The 16,639-nt window shown below is 44.6% G+C and overlaps 1 protein-coding gene across 1 annotated transcript; it reads left to right on the forward strand.

The window, feature by feature from the left end:
- The first annotated feature begins 14,509 nt into the window (after positions 1-14,509).
- Positions 14,510-15,645, forward strand: LOC146634933 (macrophage mannose receptor 1-like). Its single transcript, XM_085350475.1, has 4 exons — positions 14,510-14,837; positions 14,921-15,262; positions 15,348-15,436; positions 15,520-15,645. The coding sequence occupies exons 1-4, from the start codon at positions 14,510-14,512 to the stop codon at positions 15,643-15,645; spliced, it is 885 nt and encodes a 294-aa protein (XP_085206601.1).
- The last annotated feature ends 994 nt before the right edge of the window (positions 15,646-16,639 follow it).

Here is a 16,639-nt window from a genome sequence, read left to right on the forward strand (position 1 = left end):
AACTTCTTATGTGCAAATCCATGCTTAAAGTGCAATACTAAATAAAGTGCTTGATAAGGTGCTTCTAATAGAGTGAAAGGTGTGCTCTAAAGTGCTATACAGATAATATAATATAAATAAATGCAGTAAGGGAGTCCTCTTCCTTACAGGGTTATATGGTACTACAAGGTCATTAAGATAAGATGGGGCCTGATTATTTAAGACCTTGTATGTGAGGAGCAGGATTTTGAATTCAATTCTTGATTTAACAGGAAGCCAATGAAGGGAAGCCAATAGGTTCAAGGTTCTTTATTTGTCACATGCAAAGTTATACAAGTATAAGACACAGTGAAATGTAACCTAGGGCCCAGATGCTACACTGGCAGGGCTAGGGGCCAGGACTCTCCTCTTCGTGTTTTTGGGGGATGTTGCATAACAGGCAACCCACCCGCAGTAGATGTGCTCGGTGTGAGGTCTCGCAGCAAGCTATCAAATACGGCGCATTTCTGGGCTTTTAAAAAAAACGCTATGCATCGCCAGGTGTTTCATCGGATTCGAGGTGTTACCTCCTTTGACAGTATCACAGTATCAGCTTAAAGCACTTGTTGCAGGCTGCTGAGTTTGCATCTTTTGCTGTGAAGTACAGCCAGACTTTTGACCGCTTCGCCTTGGGCATTTTTAATCTGTAGCTCTGCTCTAAAAGAACGTACATACCTGGGCCCGCCTACTATCCTCGGAAACGTAAAATGATTGGCTAGAAGTGTATCACTGCTCAGGAAAAAAAAGCACCGAAATAAAGCACCGAAATGTGCGCTGCTTTTCGGTCTGGTTACTACCGTTTATGTCAGAACCGGTGCCATCATGGCACCGGACACCAGTACCCATCCCTAGTGAGGATGCTCTCCACAGCGCCCGTATAGAAAATCCTGAGGATCTTTGGAGAGACTCTGAACTTCCTCAGTTGTCGTAGGTGATACAGGCGCTGCCTAGCCTTTTTGGTCTGGACCTGAATGTGGGCAGCCCATGTCAGGTCTGAGGAGATGTGGACACCAAGATACTCGAAGGACTGCACCCTCTCCACTGGAGTTCCATTGATGATAATGGGGGGCTCAGCCCCAGTGCAGGGGACCTCTGGTGCATCGGCCCTACTAGGGGGCTCTCTAACTGGTGGGGAGGTTGTTATATCTTTGCAGGTGGTCTCCTCACTACAGGAGCTCACTCTGCAGGTGGGGTAGAGATATAGGAGAGGTGGAGAATGAACTCAACCTGGGTGTCTATTGTCTTGTGTAGTTTGGGAGATGATTGGATGATGGGGTGGGTGCAGTTTTCTCTGGGGTGGAGTCGGGTGGGCTGCCCCGGACTCTGTGGGGCTGGGCGGTGCTGCTGCACTGGGCCCCGGTCCGGATGGGCCTGGGCCCCCTTGCCCTGGTGGGTTCCAGAGTGTGGGGGTGCCTACTGGGGTCAGCGGGGGAGCTGGCCCCAGGGAGGGGTCACTTGCCCCTCCCTTTCTTCCCTCCCCATCCTCAGCTGCCTCCCTATTCCCGCTCTACCACACCCACCCACTCCCCACCACACTCCCTGCCGGTGGCTGATGCCCTCAGACGTTGCTATGTTGGTGGTCCTTGTCGTCTGGGGCTGGGCGCTCATGTATGTACCGGCTCACTCCTGGTGGCCGATTGGCGGGGCCTGGCGCCTGTGGCCCGGCTGGGCTCCTTCCGGGGGGTGGGATGCCCTCAGGCCTCTGGGCCTGAAGCTCGGTCCTCTCTGGCACAGCTGGCTGCCGGCAGAGCCCGCGGGCACGCCACTGCAACCCCCTCTGGCCTCTGCTCCGTAGGTGCTGGGTGACCTCTCCTTTGGGGCTCTACTCAGCTCTTCCCAGGAGGGTGGCACAGTTCCCCCCCCCTTTGGTGGTCCTCCTCGGGTCCTTGTACTCTGGGGCCTCTGGATATCTGGGGCCTGGATCTCCTCCATACCTGCTTCATACCCTGGTGGATGGGGCTATGGCTGCCCACACTCCCTAGCAGATCGTTACATGGAGAAACCTTTGGAATACAAGCATGCTGATCCACACAGGTGTGCACACAGGTGTACACACGGGTGTTCACAGACACGGACTACACCTTTCTTGGCTGCTGCCTCAAAGCACATTGTGCGCTCTGTATGTTGCGTGCTGCACAATATCGTTTTTTATTTAGTATCTACTGTTATCTACTGCTAGCTAGTTTTTTGTGATTGTGCTGTTTTTTTTATTATGTTGCTCTTTGTTGTTTGCTTTCTCTTCTGTTTTTTTTCTCCATACAGGTGACCCAGGTGTTTTGTTTGTTTTTTGTTTTTTTTTCTTTCTTCCCCCCCTTCTCACCGTCTCTTCTCCCCTTTGGTTTTCTTTCTCTCCCTCTCTTTCTTTCATTCTTTCCCCCTGTCCTATCCCCCAGTCATGTCTGTCCCCTTTGTAGCAACTGAAAATAAAATAAATTCATAATTATAATAAAGGTCAATCAAATGGACCAATATGGCAAGGCCATGATAATCCACTTGGTAAAATAAATCCGCTTGACATCTTTCTTGGCCTTAAGACAACAATTCTGATGGCTAAAGATCCAAACGGGACACAGAAAAAAAAAAAAAAAAAGATAATGGGCTTGTAGTCTCTGTGCTGACTCCTTCTGAAGTCCACCACCAGCTCCTTGGTCTTGCCGACGTTCAGCTGGAGGTGGTTGTCCGTGCACCATGATGCCAGATTCTTCACTTTGTCCATGTAGGCCGCCTCATCGTTGTTGGAGAATACAGGAGAAATCTGCTCTCTCTTTCTAGTCCCTGTCAGTACTCTTGCTGCAGCATTATGGATTAATTGAAGGCTTTTCAGGGAGTTTTTAGGACATCCTGATAATTACAGTAGTTACATTTGTGTTGCTGTACTTGAACAGGATTTAGTATTACCTCAGAACCTCAGGGCTCAAAAACTCAGTTGTCAGAGGATACATGCATCTGATAGTTAATGGATTACAGGGATCTACAGGGGCTTTGGTGCAGCCATTGCCATAGTCTGATAATGTAACATTATCCAGTTTACTGACAATGCTAACACAGTGGTAATCTTCTAATGTAGACATTACTATATCTAATACTGTGTAATCAGCCCCTATACTTCAAAGATGACATTTTGTTAAGCCACTAGCACCTTGTTACCATCACCTCTGTTGTCTGTTCCCAGAACCTGCACAAGCTTATTTCCATTTGTTTCCTATTGAACTAACTTGATTTTCCTAATGATTTGCATTTTGGTGAGACGGAGTCACCTTTTGGTCACCTTCACATGTTTCGTTAAGCCATGAGGACTATCGTTTTTTGTTTCAAAGGAACTTTGGTAGGGTCACATGACCCTACAAAGTCAATATATCTATTACATTGTGCATTCCTGCAGAAAAAATAGAAGCAATATTAAAGAGATAAAATAAGATTCACCGTCCTTAGGCCAGGAAAGGTGTCTCATTCTCTACTGTCAGAAAGTAAACTTGTATTTTTGTTTTAAATTCATCAGTTAGGGACACACAAATTCTGCAGGAAGTTCACTCCGTACAAGTGTCCTAATTTGACAGTAAAATATGTGTGAAGAACAAAGAAAAACCTCTTTGAACATCAGCTTCAGTCAGCAGATGAAAAGATAAGTTGTCAGGTAAGTCGTCATTAATCTATCACTCTGATTTAAACATTTTGAATAGACAGGCTTTGGGTGTCCAATTGTGTCAAGACTATAGATCTACAGATTATAGATTTTAAATATTCAAAAATATTGCATGTAATTATTGTAGACATGCGCACCAAACAGACAGAAGTTACAGAGTTACAGAATATTATATATACACACACACACACACACACACACACACACACACACACACACACACACACACACACACATAAATACAGAGACAAATATAAATAAAATATACGAAGGGGATAAATAGAATAAATAGGAATAAGAATAAAAATACAAGTGAATTGCACATTTCAAGTATTGAGGTCTATTGCACCGTTGACTATTAACAAAAGTATTGCACAGTGAGGTGAAGAGGCACTACAGCTTAGTTGTTCCCCCCTCCTTTGTCCTCCTGTCTCCCCTCCCTCTCCCCTCCAGAGAGGAGTTAAACAGTTTGATGGCGTGTGGGACAAAGGAGTTTTTAAGTCTGTTAGTTCTTGTCTTGGGGAGAAGCAACCTGTCACTGAACAGACTCTTCTGGTTGTTAATAGCCGTGTGCAGAGGATGCCCAGCATTGTTCATAATGTCCAGCAGTTTTTTTTAGTTTTTAATGAATCTTAAATGACAAGAATGGGTGATAATAATTAATCGTACAATAATAATCATGATGACTATATCTGTTGTACAGATGCCCAGAATGGAAAAAACCTGTTTTCTGCTCATCCTGCTGCTCTCAGGTCTGTGATATTAATATTTTAAACATTTGAATTATAACCCATGATCATAATGGGGAAAAAACTGATGTTATTTGGGTAATCAGATTACATGTTAATTTTTTAAAATTAGATATTTATTAACACATCTAACACACAGACAGAGAAAATCTTTATTTTCTCATACCGCAATACCTGCATTCATTTTAAATATAAGTTCTTTATTTTTTTCACATTTATATTTTTGATTTATTGAAAATCTTTGCAGTTTTTTCTGTAATATTAAATCTTTTTTTTTTTTTTTTTTTTTGCCCGTCCCGTTTGGCTCTTTTGCATCAGAATTATTGTCTAAAGGCAAAGAAAGATGCCCAACGGATTTACTTTACCAAATTGACCATCCCAGCCTTGCCGTAATGGTCCATTTGATTCACCTTTTATTGTTTATTTTATTTTCACTTGCTGAATACGGGACAGACTTGACTGAGGGAAAGAAAGAGGGAAAGAGAAACAGCTGAGAAGAGGGACGGGGGAGAAGGGCAAAAAACAAAAACCAACAGAATGGGCAGGAAAAGAAAAAGAAAAAGAAAATGCATATATCGATCACCTGGATCACCTGTTGAGAGAGAAAAAAGAAAACAAGCAGAAGAGAACAAGAGTAATAGAATAAACAACATCACAATGATATATGGGAATATGACAGTAAATACTAAATGTTAAACATTATTGTGCAGCACATAAGATCAACAGAACACAGTGTGCTTTGAGGTAGGAGCCAAAAAGGGTGTAGTTTGTGGGTGTGATCACCCGTGTGTACACCTGTGAGCATGGACGCGCTTGTTTTTTTTAAAAGGTTCCTTCATGTAATGATCTGCTAGAGGGTGTGGGGGAGCCACAGCCCCGTCCTCCAGGGTATGAAGCAGGTATGGAGGAGATCAAAACTCCAGACATCCAGAGGCCCCCAGAACACAAGAGACCAAGGAAGACCAACAGAGGGGCAGCTGCGCCACTGTCCCAGAAAGAGCTGAGGAGAGTCCCAGATGAGGGGTCACTCAGCAGCCGCGGAGCAGAAGCCAGGGGGGGTTGCAGTGACGCGCCCGTGAGCTCCGCCGGCAGCCAGCTGTGCCTGAGTGACCGAGCCCCAGGCCGAGAGGCCGGGGGCACCCCACCTCCGAAGTGGCCCGAGCGAGCCCCAGGCTCCAGGCCCCGATAAGCAGCCACCAAGGAGTGAGCCGGCGTGTACCTGGACGCCCACAAAGAACCACCAACGCACCGATGTCTGAGGGAGTCCGCCACTGGCAGGGAAGTGGTGGTGGGGGGAGATAGGCCTCCAAACCTTGGAGGGCCTGAGATGTCCCCAGAGAGGTGGCGTCTGATACCCAACCTGACATATAGACACAGAAATACAGGCACACACATATACAAACATCCATTCCCACCCTCATGCTCTCATATGCACTTACTCCACACTCAACCAACGTGGAGACAGACATGAAGAGACGCTGTACACACGATCACACTCCCCAAGCGTACTCTACGAACCGGGTCTAGGTACCCTTGCCCCTGGAGGGGGGAACTGCACCCAGACCCAGGTGGTGTTACCCTTTTCCCTGCGGTGGGGAGAGGCAGACCGCCCCGACTCCGCAGCAGCAGGGAGGCCCCACACTCCAGACCGCAGTCGGACGGCCAACTCCTCCTCCTAGCCCTCCCGCTCCAGCAGGCCGCAGAGAACGGGGCTGAGAGAAGACTCCAAACCTCCCTCCACCTGCTCATTGTAGTGTTGATGCATGTGTGTTCTAAGGTGCAATTAAAACCCAGGAGGGCATGGAGCTACCTGCCAAGGAGCAGCAGGTAAGCGCATAGTCCCTCCTGCTAGCCCTCAATGTCTACGTGTATTTAAAATTGAGAGGTGGGCAACGATGCCAGGGGTGAGGTGTACACCCTGATGGTAATTTGGATTCCGTGTATCGTGCCCACCCCCAAGATCCTATATGTATGTGTAATGAGAGTGTGAGTAATGTGAATGTCTAAGTTGTGAGATAAAATTGAGGCAGAGGCAGCCAGAAGGGGACAGAGGGGGTAGCCTCCTCTGCACCCTGGTGACATACCCCTACTCCAAGGCCCTGCATGTGTGGGTGGTTGTGGTGGAGTGGGAAGAGGGAGGCAGCTGGAGATGGGGAGGGAAGGAAGGGAGGGGCAAGTGACCTGCAAGCTCCTGCAAGATGTGTCAATCTCCCCCACCAGTTGAAGAGCCCCCCAGGTGGCTCAACGCACCGGCGGCATGGGGGCTGGGCCCCCATGCACCCACCTGCCCACAACCCCGGCAACACACCAACACACCTCTCCTCCTCTTCAGTTCGCCTCAACATAAGCTCGTCATATTCTCTGATATGATTTATTCTGAGGTGTTTGACGGGTTAGTGGTGTTGCCACAACATCTCACTGTCTTGCTGCATGTATCGCATGTATGAGTAAACTGAATCCGCACTCCGTGGCTGGCGGGTGCTAGCAGCGCGGGGGGAGCAGGTTTTGTCGGTGATGCCTACCCTTGGCGCAACACCTGCAGCAAGGGTCCAAATGCTTTCACTGTGAAGTCCAGACCGCCGACAGGTCTCGCAAATGACAGCCGCTCTATCACATGACGCATAATGCTCCAACTGCTAAGGTCACTACCTGGGTTACGTCATGCTGCAAGTTTTGTGAGGTGCTTTTGTGATATTTAATACAATCAGACTACATTACTTATTTCTCCCCGATACCCAATCCAGTAATTTAGGTCAGGATCGAACCGATACTGTATATCGAATCGGTCCATCCCCACTTAATATACCTGATCATGTTCTGATGAGTATTGAGCATAATTAACTATCAGCAAAATCACACATGAATTATGGTTTTGTGTTCAGCAAATCATTTTTCTTTATGTATGATGATGGTTCTTTCACATTCCTGCAGTCACAACCTGACACAAATATGAAAGGTCAAAGCTGGATCATGTCTATGCAAACAGTACACGTTTTCACTACTCAAACTACATTTTTCATCTAACATATTGATCAAATTGTTATTTTGACTCTATAAATCACATAAAAGACTGCATGTGAAAGCTTCGTACCCTTTCGCAGATGTAATGAGGGGTAAGCCAGAGGGCTCTTGGTATCCCACGTTTCTCGACTGCATGTTCATTGACATCTGTATATATTGCACTGCATTAGTTTTACGTGGTTATACTACATATATTGTACATGTTGTAGTTTGACAAATGTAATTATTATACGTTAGCCACAGAGATACCAAAACTATAGTCATTCTGCAGCTAAAGGAATACAGATACAAGTAGTATTTGACTGGCACCTGGCTATGCCCCCCACACCCCATCAGCGACCTCCAGAACTGGCACCTTTTGCACGTACGAGCATGCGCACATGTACGCTCATCCGAAAAAGTGGCACCTTCGACCAGCCGCCCCACGGCGCACACTCTGTCTCCTCCTTAGTGGGGGGGGGCGCATTTTAATTAGATTTATCTGTTTTATAAAGTGATGTTTTCAGTGTGAATTTATACAAACAGGAATTACTTTTGTAAATGCAAGATCAAATTTTTTTAATGGTGCTCTTTAGCCATTGATCTGAAAGATAACTGTTTGTGTTAGAAGCAGCTTCACTGGATTTGTTTTTAACTTTGTGAAACATAGTGTGAACCTTTTTTTTTAATTCAGTATTTTTACAGGTTTTCACTGTGTCGTCTTTCTGGAAAATGTAGGCCAACTTGTGAAATGAGAGCGTGCACCGCTCTTCAGAACTGTTAGCTCCTTTCATGTGTCCTCTGTTGATAAAACTGATTTTTTATGGATCTTAATGTTTAGAGACAATAGCGAGGTACTGACCTGTGTGTCTCTTTAAACTGTAGATGTTTAATTCTAAGGCTACATATTATTTATCTCGCACAGAGTTTGTTTGGCTATAAAGGCTCGGGAACTTTCCAAAATGATGTAGAGGTGGCTTTAGCTTGATCAATTTATTACAATTTCAGTTTCTGGGAAGTTTTCAGCTTTCTCTCCTGTGGCTATGAACAGTATGGCTGGTGCAGGTTTTTTTGTTTACTTGTGAAAATGAGCGTGCTTGTGGACAATTCGTGTTGAAGCCCTTTCTTTAATTGTTATTTCTCTGGGAGCAGTGAAGACACAAACTAGGACTTACAACTTTTGCCGTGCCCCAGGGGACAGTGCGAGGTTGTGCTGCAGATCCCAGCATGATTATTCAAACTTAAAAGCTTAAAACGTAACGTGTGGGAGGGTCTGTGCGGATGGACGTGGGTTACTGACCTGGTAGCCTGTCTGCCCCTGGGTGGGTCCGGGATGGGCGTGAGGGTCTGGGGGCGCTCCGGCTCTGGGCCGGGGCCCTGGCCGGGCCCCGGGTCCTGGTTTGTGTGTTGCCGGGGTTGTGGGCGGGTGGGTGCATGGGGGCCCATCCCTGGCGCAGGGTGCCGCCGGTGTGTCGAGCCACCTGTGGGGCTCTTCAACCGGTGGGGAAGAACTACGAAAAACCCTGGCAAACAGAAAAACAAACAAAACTCTAAACATTAGTCAAAAAAATCAACACACTGCTTCAGAAGCACTGTGTCGAAGCTTGATTCATTTGGCCAGAGTCACGTGATCAGTGACGTCCGAAGCTTCATTTAGAGCCTAACTGCTTCGGTGTCTGATTCAGTGGTTTATAAGGAAGCGAATCATTCGTGGGATTTGTGGAGCGTTTTGATGGTGACAGATAGCAAACCACTGATATTTCTTTTTTTTTTTTTTTATAAATGACATCAGAAACAGCAGTATGCGACATTACGTGATGGCAGAGCTTCAGTTCATCCTTTGTCATTTTTTTTTTTTTTTTTTTTTTTTTTTAATAAATAGGACAGGGGGAATGAATGAGAGAAAGAGGGGGAGAGAAAGAAAGAAAACCAAAGGGGAGAAGAGACGGTGAGAAGGGGGGGGAAGAGAGAGAGAAAAAAAAAAAAGAACTCCTGGGTCACCTGTATGGAGAAAAAAAACAAACAAACAAACAAAAACAAACAGAGGAGACAGCAAACAACAAAGAGCAACATAATAATAGAGAAAACAAAGCACCATCACAATAAACTAGCTAGCCATAGATATCAATATTTACTAAATAATAAACGATATTGTGCAGCACGCAAGATAGACAGCGCACAGTGTGCTTTGAGGTAGCAGCCAAGAAAGCTTTAGTCCGCGTCTGTGAATACCCATGTGTGCATACCTGTGTGGATCAGCATGCTTGCATTCCAAAGGTTTCTCCATGTAATGATCTGCTAGGGAGTGTGGGGGGGCCACAGCCCCGTCCTCCAGGGTGTGAAGCGGGTATGGAGGAGATCAAAACTCCAGACATCCAGAGGCCCCCAGAACACAAGAGACCATGGAAGACCAACAGTGGGGCAGCCGCGCCACTGTTCCAGTAAGAGCTGAGGAGAGTCCCAGATGAGGGCTCGCCCAGCAGCCGCGGAGCAGAAGTCAGGGGGAGTTGCAGTGACGCGCCCGTGAGCTCCGCCGGCCCCCAGCTGCGCCTGAGTGACCGAGCCCCAGGCCGAGAGGCCGGGGGCACCCCACCTCCAAAGGGGCCCGAGCGAGCCCCAGGCCCCAGGCCCCGACAAGCGGCCGCCAAGGAGTGAGCCGGTGTGTACCCGGACGCCCACCCCCAGACACAAAGAACCACCAACACACCGACACCTGAGGGAGTCCGCCACCGACAGGGGAAGTGGTGGTGGGTGGAGATAGGCCTCCAAACCACTGATATTTCTACTGAGAGATTTGGAGCCAGCAGGAATAGGGGGGGGTTCTGTTGTGTGGGAGAATTTTGAGTTGATCGTTGTCAATCGGGTGGGTTTTGGCCGTTTGCTTTTGTTTTGTGCGTGTTTATTATATCTGAAAACGGGAAGAAGGTAAAATATCAAAAATCTGCTTCCATAATATACAGTGGGGCAAAAAAGTATTTAGTCAGCCACCGATTGTGCAAGTTCCCCCACTTAAAATGATGACAGAGGTCAGTAATTTGCACCAGAGGTACACTTCAACTGTGAGAGACAGAATGTGAAAAAAAAATCCATGAATCCACATGGTAGGATTTGTAAAGAATTTATTCGTAAATCAGGGTGGAAAATAAGTATTTGGTCAATAACAAAAATACAACTCAATACTTTGTAACATAACCTTTGTTGGCAATAACAGAGGTCAAACGTTTACTATAGGTCTTTACCAGGTTTGCACACACAGTAGCTGGTATTTTGGCCCATTCCTCCATGCAGATCTTCTCGAGAGCAGTGATGTTTTGGGGCTGTCGCCGAGCAACACGGACTCTCAACTCCCGCCACAGATTTTCTATGGGGTTGAGGTCTGGAGACTGGCTAGGCCACTCCAGGACTTTCAAATGCTTCTTACGGAGCCACTCCTTTGTTGCCCGGGCGGTGTGTTTTGGATCATTGTCATGTTGGAAGGCCCAGCCTCGTTTCATCTTCAAAGTTCTCACTGATGGAAGGAGGTTTTGGCTCAAAATCTCACGATACATGGCCCCATTCATTCTGTCCTTAACACGGATCAGTCGTCCTGTCCCCTTGGCAGAAAAACAGCCCCATAGCATGATGTTTCCACCCCCATGCTTCACAGTAGGTATGGTGTTCTTGGGATGCAACTCAGTATTCTTCTTCCTCCAAACACGACGAGTTGAGTTTATACCAAAAAGTTCTACTTTGGTTTCATCTGACCACATGACATTCTCCCAATCCTCTGCTGTATCATCCATGTGCTCTCTGGCAAACTTCAGACGGGCCTGGACATGCACTGGCTTCAGCAGCGGAACACGTCTGGCACTGCGGGATTTGATTCCCTGCCGTTGTAGTGTGTTACTGATGGTGACCTTTGTTACTTTGGTCCCAGCTCTCTGCAGGTCATTCACCAGGTCCCCCCGTGTGGTTCTGGGATCTTTGCTCACCGTTCTCATGATCATTTTGACCCCACGGGATGAGATCTTGCGTGGAGCCCCAGATCGAGGGAGATTATCAGTGGTCTTGTATGTCTTCCATTTTCTGATGATTGCTCCCACAGTTGATTTTTTCACACCAAGCTGCTTGCCTATTGTAGATTCACTCTTCCCAGTCTGGTGCAGGTCTACAATACTTTTCCTGGTGTCCTTCGAAAGCTCTTTGGTCTTGGCCATGGCGGAGTTTGGAGTCTGACTGTTTGAGGCTGTGGACAGGTGTCTTTTATACAGATGATGAGTTCAAACAGGTGCCATTCATACAGGTAACGAGTGGGGGACAGAAAAGCGTCTTACAGAAGACGTTACAGGTCTGTGAGAGCCAGAGATTTTCCATGTTTGAGGTGACCAAATACTTATTTTCCACCCTAATTTACGAATAAATTCTTTACAAATCCTACCATGTGAATTCATGGATTTTTTTTTTTTCACATTCTGTCTCTCACAGTTGACGTGTACCTCTGGTGCAAATTACTGACCTCTGTCATCATTTTAAGTGGGGGAACTTGCACAATCGGTGGCTGACTAAATACTTTTTTGCCCCACTGTAAATATCATTAAATAACTTTAGAAAAACTTACACTTGACTCCTTACATGTAATGTTGTAAAAATATATATTTTATTGTGTAATTAATCTGAAAATGTTAGTCCGCCAAATGTGCAGCAATTTCATTTATTTATCCTCTTTAGCTGATAGTTGGTGGGGCCCAGGTAGACTGTATAACTGCATCTCTACCAGTTTCTCTGCACTTCAGCCTCTTATGTGCCATGTGAAGGGATTTCCCTTAAGGCAGGAGAAATTATCTCCACGAAAAGGAACAGGTTCGGCCATCGCACAGAGGAACAAATTCTCTTTTTAAACAAAAATTTAAAAAAGGGTTACCGTCAATGCATAATGGTTTTAATTTGCAAGTTCATAAGCATTTTCCTTTTCCATTTCACAATCAATTCCACCCCCAGGTCAAAAATATCTCTGGGAAAATTTCTTTAATATAATATTATTTATAAATACACCCCTCCGGCGATTAATTGCATACCTGCATGGAGGCAGGACCTCACAGCAGAAGCATACTCCATAATGTGTTTTACATTATTATATGTATATTATATGTAGCGTGGTATTTTTCAATTATTGTATTTACCAACATCAAGAAGTCACAAGCAAAGAAAGACCACACCATGGTGCATATTTAAACAAGGAGAGTTTACTGGTCAAAACTATTTATTAAACAAATAAAACACATTTTCTTAACCACCAAAAAATACACGTTCAAAGCAACACAACGGAGGCCCAATATCAGACAGGATTCCACTCTGTAGAGTGAGCAATCATAATGAAGCAGTTGGTTTTATTTTGTGGATTCAAGCTGCTCTTCATATTTTTGGCCACCAGATGTCACCAGAGAGGACTGAGTTGAAAAGCTTCGGGTAATGAACCGTTTTTCAATACAAGCTTCAATGCTTCAGAAAGCTTCATTTGGCCATCACTACTAAATACACACAGGAGGCTAATGAGAGAAGTGGGAACACATGGGGGACAGCTGACACACATGAACATAACGACGTCACAGTGGAAGAGTAAAACTAAACACGATGAACACAGGAACACCAGACCTCTTCAAAATAAAACAGGAAACATAAGACGCAGACATGACAACCTGAACTAGACAACGTAAGACACAGACATGAAGCACATGAAGTGCAAGGGACACTTAACATGGGTGGAAGACACAAGGGGAATCTAATAACAAAGAACTATAACAAACTAGGCATAATAAAAAATGAACTTAGAAAACCTGAAGGGCTTAAACATAAACTAAAACTCAAAACACTGGATCAAAAGACCCAGGATCGTGACAGTATTCTTTTCGATACTTTATAAATATGAAACTTTTGAGTTCATGCACATTGTGAAACAAGAACCTAATGTTTTTAATAGATGACTCACAACACTAATCTCTAATTTCAGTGGTTTATTTTAGGTTTAAAGAATATAGCATCTGGTAAGACGATGAGTTTTACTTCTCACTGTCCGTGTTATGTTGTAGTATCCATTTATCATATATGCTACTTTCTTCTGTTGACTGTAAAATGTTTCATTGTATTCATGAAATAAATCAGAATTTCACTGTCTGCATCTTTTACTGTTTTGCTGCTTTTGTTCACTCCAAGTTTGACAAAACCCACAGACTTCCAGAGTTAACTCACTAGCAACGTGGAGCAGTCTCAGTGTATTTAGCTGCTTTTTTCCCTAAACACAATCAGCTGACTGAGAGAAATGCCTGTAGTCCTCACTTTGGTCATTGTGAACGTTGAAGGAGATTTGTTCCATAGACACTGTATACTAGTGCTTCCTACACTTAATCCAACACAATGTTCTATATAAATCCAGATTCCTTTTATAGTTTGCAGTGAAATGTGTTAAACCGTTGCTTAATGGGCCAGAAGTACAAGTCACTCTTTACTGAAACATTGTAGCTTTATATTGTAGGGTAGACCCTACAATAATACTGTACATTGTAACAAATTTGTGACAAGAACCCAACAATCATATGACTCTCTATGAATGAGCAAGCAATTTGGCAACAGTAGGGGTTGGAAAACTAAATTTTTTAACTCCAACAGAACCAGGATCAGGGAGAGGCGGCCATCTTTCAAGGAAAGTAAAGGTTGAAACCTAATCTTGAAAGTAGAGATAGTGTCTGTCTCCTGAATCCAAACTGAAAGCTGGTTCCACAGAAGAGGGGCCTGAAAGCTGAAGGCTCTCCCTCCCATTCATCATCTATCCCCAATATAAACTACATGTTTTTACCTCTTTCATCTGCTTGTGTGGCGTAAGCCCTGGTGATAAACACAGCACAGAACTATCTTTTATGTTTGTAAGTTACTTTGTAACTTCCCACCTCTAGTTAGTCTCCATATAATATGACTATTTAAATGGTTGTAATTTTTATTTTTGTAAATTTGTCTTTTTCAGTGATTCGCCCAGTTTCCACTATAAAAAAACTTTGTTTTATTTTTCTCAGGAGGACTTTCCACTCTTCCTCCCCACTCCAGAGAATACCACTTTGTGAACCAGCCGATGACCTGGACTGAAGCTCAGAGTTACTGCAGAGAACACTTCACTGACTTGGTCACCATCTACAACAGCGACATCAACCAACTGCTTGTTTCAATTTCACCAAGGATCAATGATTGGGCTTGGATAGGCCTCTATGATGATCGTTACAGCTGGAAGTGGTCCATGGAGGGAAACCTTTTTTATGTTGGCAGTACACATGAATTTTTGATCTGGGCTAACGGTCAACCAGACTGTGTAAATGCAAGGGAATACTGTGTGGCTCTTCAGGGACAAACACAGATGGATGATAGACCCTGTGGAGATTCTTACCCTTTCCTGTGTTACAATGGTAGGAAAAAGATTTGTTGCCCTTGATATCCCTACAATTTTATGAGATTCAGAATGTGTGTTTCAATTCATCCTTTTTCGCAGCCAAAAACACAAGTTACATCTTAGTGAAGGAGAGCCGCTCCTGGTCAGCGGCTCAGTCGTACTGCAGGACATACCACACAGACCTGACCAGTATAAGAAGCAAAGAGGAGAAATCCAACATCACGCTCACTTTGAATGGATCAGGGGTTCAGTATGTGTGGATTGGTCTCTACAGGGATCCCTGGGCCTTCTGGTCTGACAACACCACCTCCACATTCACTAACTGGTGGTCTGGTCAGCCTGATAATGGAAATTCAGAGTACTGTGCACCAATGTATTTAATGACAGGGGAATGGGCTGATGGCTCCTGTACCAGCAGACACTTTGTTTTCTGTTTCAGAGGTGAGGTCCAGAATGCAAACACTATAAGATCCTGTCATCATGTAAAACACTAATGTTGGTGTTGTTATATGTGGTTCATTTTTAGCAGTGACAAAGCAAACAGTGGTGAAAATGAAGCTTCAGTCAGAGGCAGACATGCACAGCACAGAGATCCAGCAGCAGGTTTCACAGCAGGTCAGCAGTTCAGTCACCAACACAAACTTGACACAAGTTCAAACTATGCTTCATGTTTTTCATCATCTGCACATTTTGTCCAGCTGTCAGGCCTCATGCTGTCAGAAGGACTGACAGACTTCAGGATTCGTTGGAGGAAAGTCCAGAGTTACCGTGACGACCAGTTGAAGAAGCAGGATGTGGACGATGGCTGCAAAACTGAAGTCTGACTGGACTGAACTACTTCATGTGTGAAGTTAATAACATGCTGTGCTGAGCTGTCTCATCCTTTAAACCTTCCAATATTTCAGAGTGTAAAGTTCCACCAACAGCTCATTTGTTCAGCTGCAGTTGTAGTTTGGTAGAAATTCTTGAATCAGAGGTCCACTCACTAGTTTTCCTGATAGGCTCTAGTCTCTTGTTTTTGTTCTCCAGTGTCTCTTTTAAAAGCTTTGACACTGTCCTTCTGCTTTTGCTTTGATTGTTGATAACTATAAAAATATCAGCCATAAATAGGTCCATGAGAGCCCCAAACCTTACCTGATTTCAAATTTGATCAGGATATCAGCTGCAATGATTCTGGCTGTTCTCGTATCTGTAAAGTTAACTTCAATTGAACTTTAGTGGCTGGGAGCAAACTCTAGCATATTCAGAGTTATTGTTATGATAATAGTTTTTGCTGTCACGGTTCTGGGTCTTTCTGTTCTTGTGTTTTTTATATTATGGTTTATGTTTTGAGTCCTTTGTTGTACTGTGTTTGTTATTTCCCTAGGTTTTCAGTTATGGTTATCATAGGTTTATTTCTTAGGTTTTGTAATATGGCTTCCCTGTGTTCCATGTTGTGTCTACTGTGCCTTTCTGTACCATGTTTCAGGTCCCTATGTTCTGTCTCCCCAGTTGCTGTTAAGTTTACATGTCTAGAGTTCAGTGTGTTTCCTGTTTTACTTTGAAGGTCCGTGTCTCATGTCAGTGTTTCTAGTTTTGCTTCCCTTGTCTCGTCCAGCCTGATTACTCCCAGCTGTGCTCTCCTTCTCTGTCTCATTACCTCGTTATCCCCCAGTATATTTAACCCCTGTGTTTCTCTTTGTCAGTATCATAGTCTCTCTCATGGCTGTGTTTCCCTGTGTGATAGTTATCCTTGTCTCAGTTTAGTTTTGTTATATTTTTTGTGCCGTTCTGCAATAAAGCAGCTTTTTGAGTTTAATTCCTGTGTGGTGAATTTTG

The sequence above is a fragment of the Diplotaxodon limnothrissa genome, linkage group LG3, assembly GCF_057381915.1.
Source record: "Diplotaxodon limnothrissa isolate DT_005_m linkage group LG3, D_limnothrissa_male_GT1.1, whole genome shotgun sequence".
Lineage (NCBI taxonomy): Eukaryota > Metazoa > Chordata > Actinopteri > Cichliformes > Cichlidae > Diplotaxodon > Diplotaxodon limnothrissa.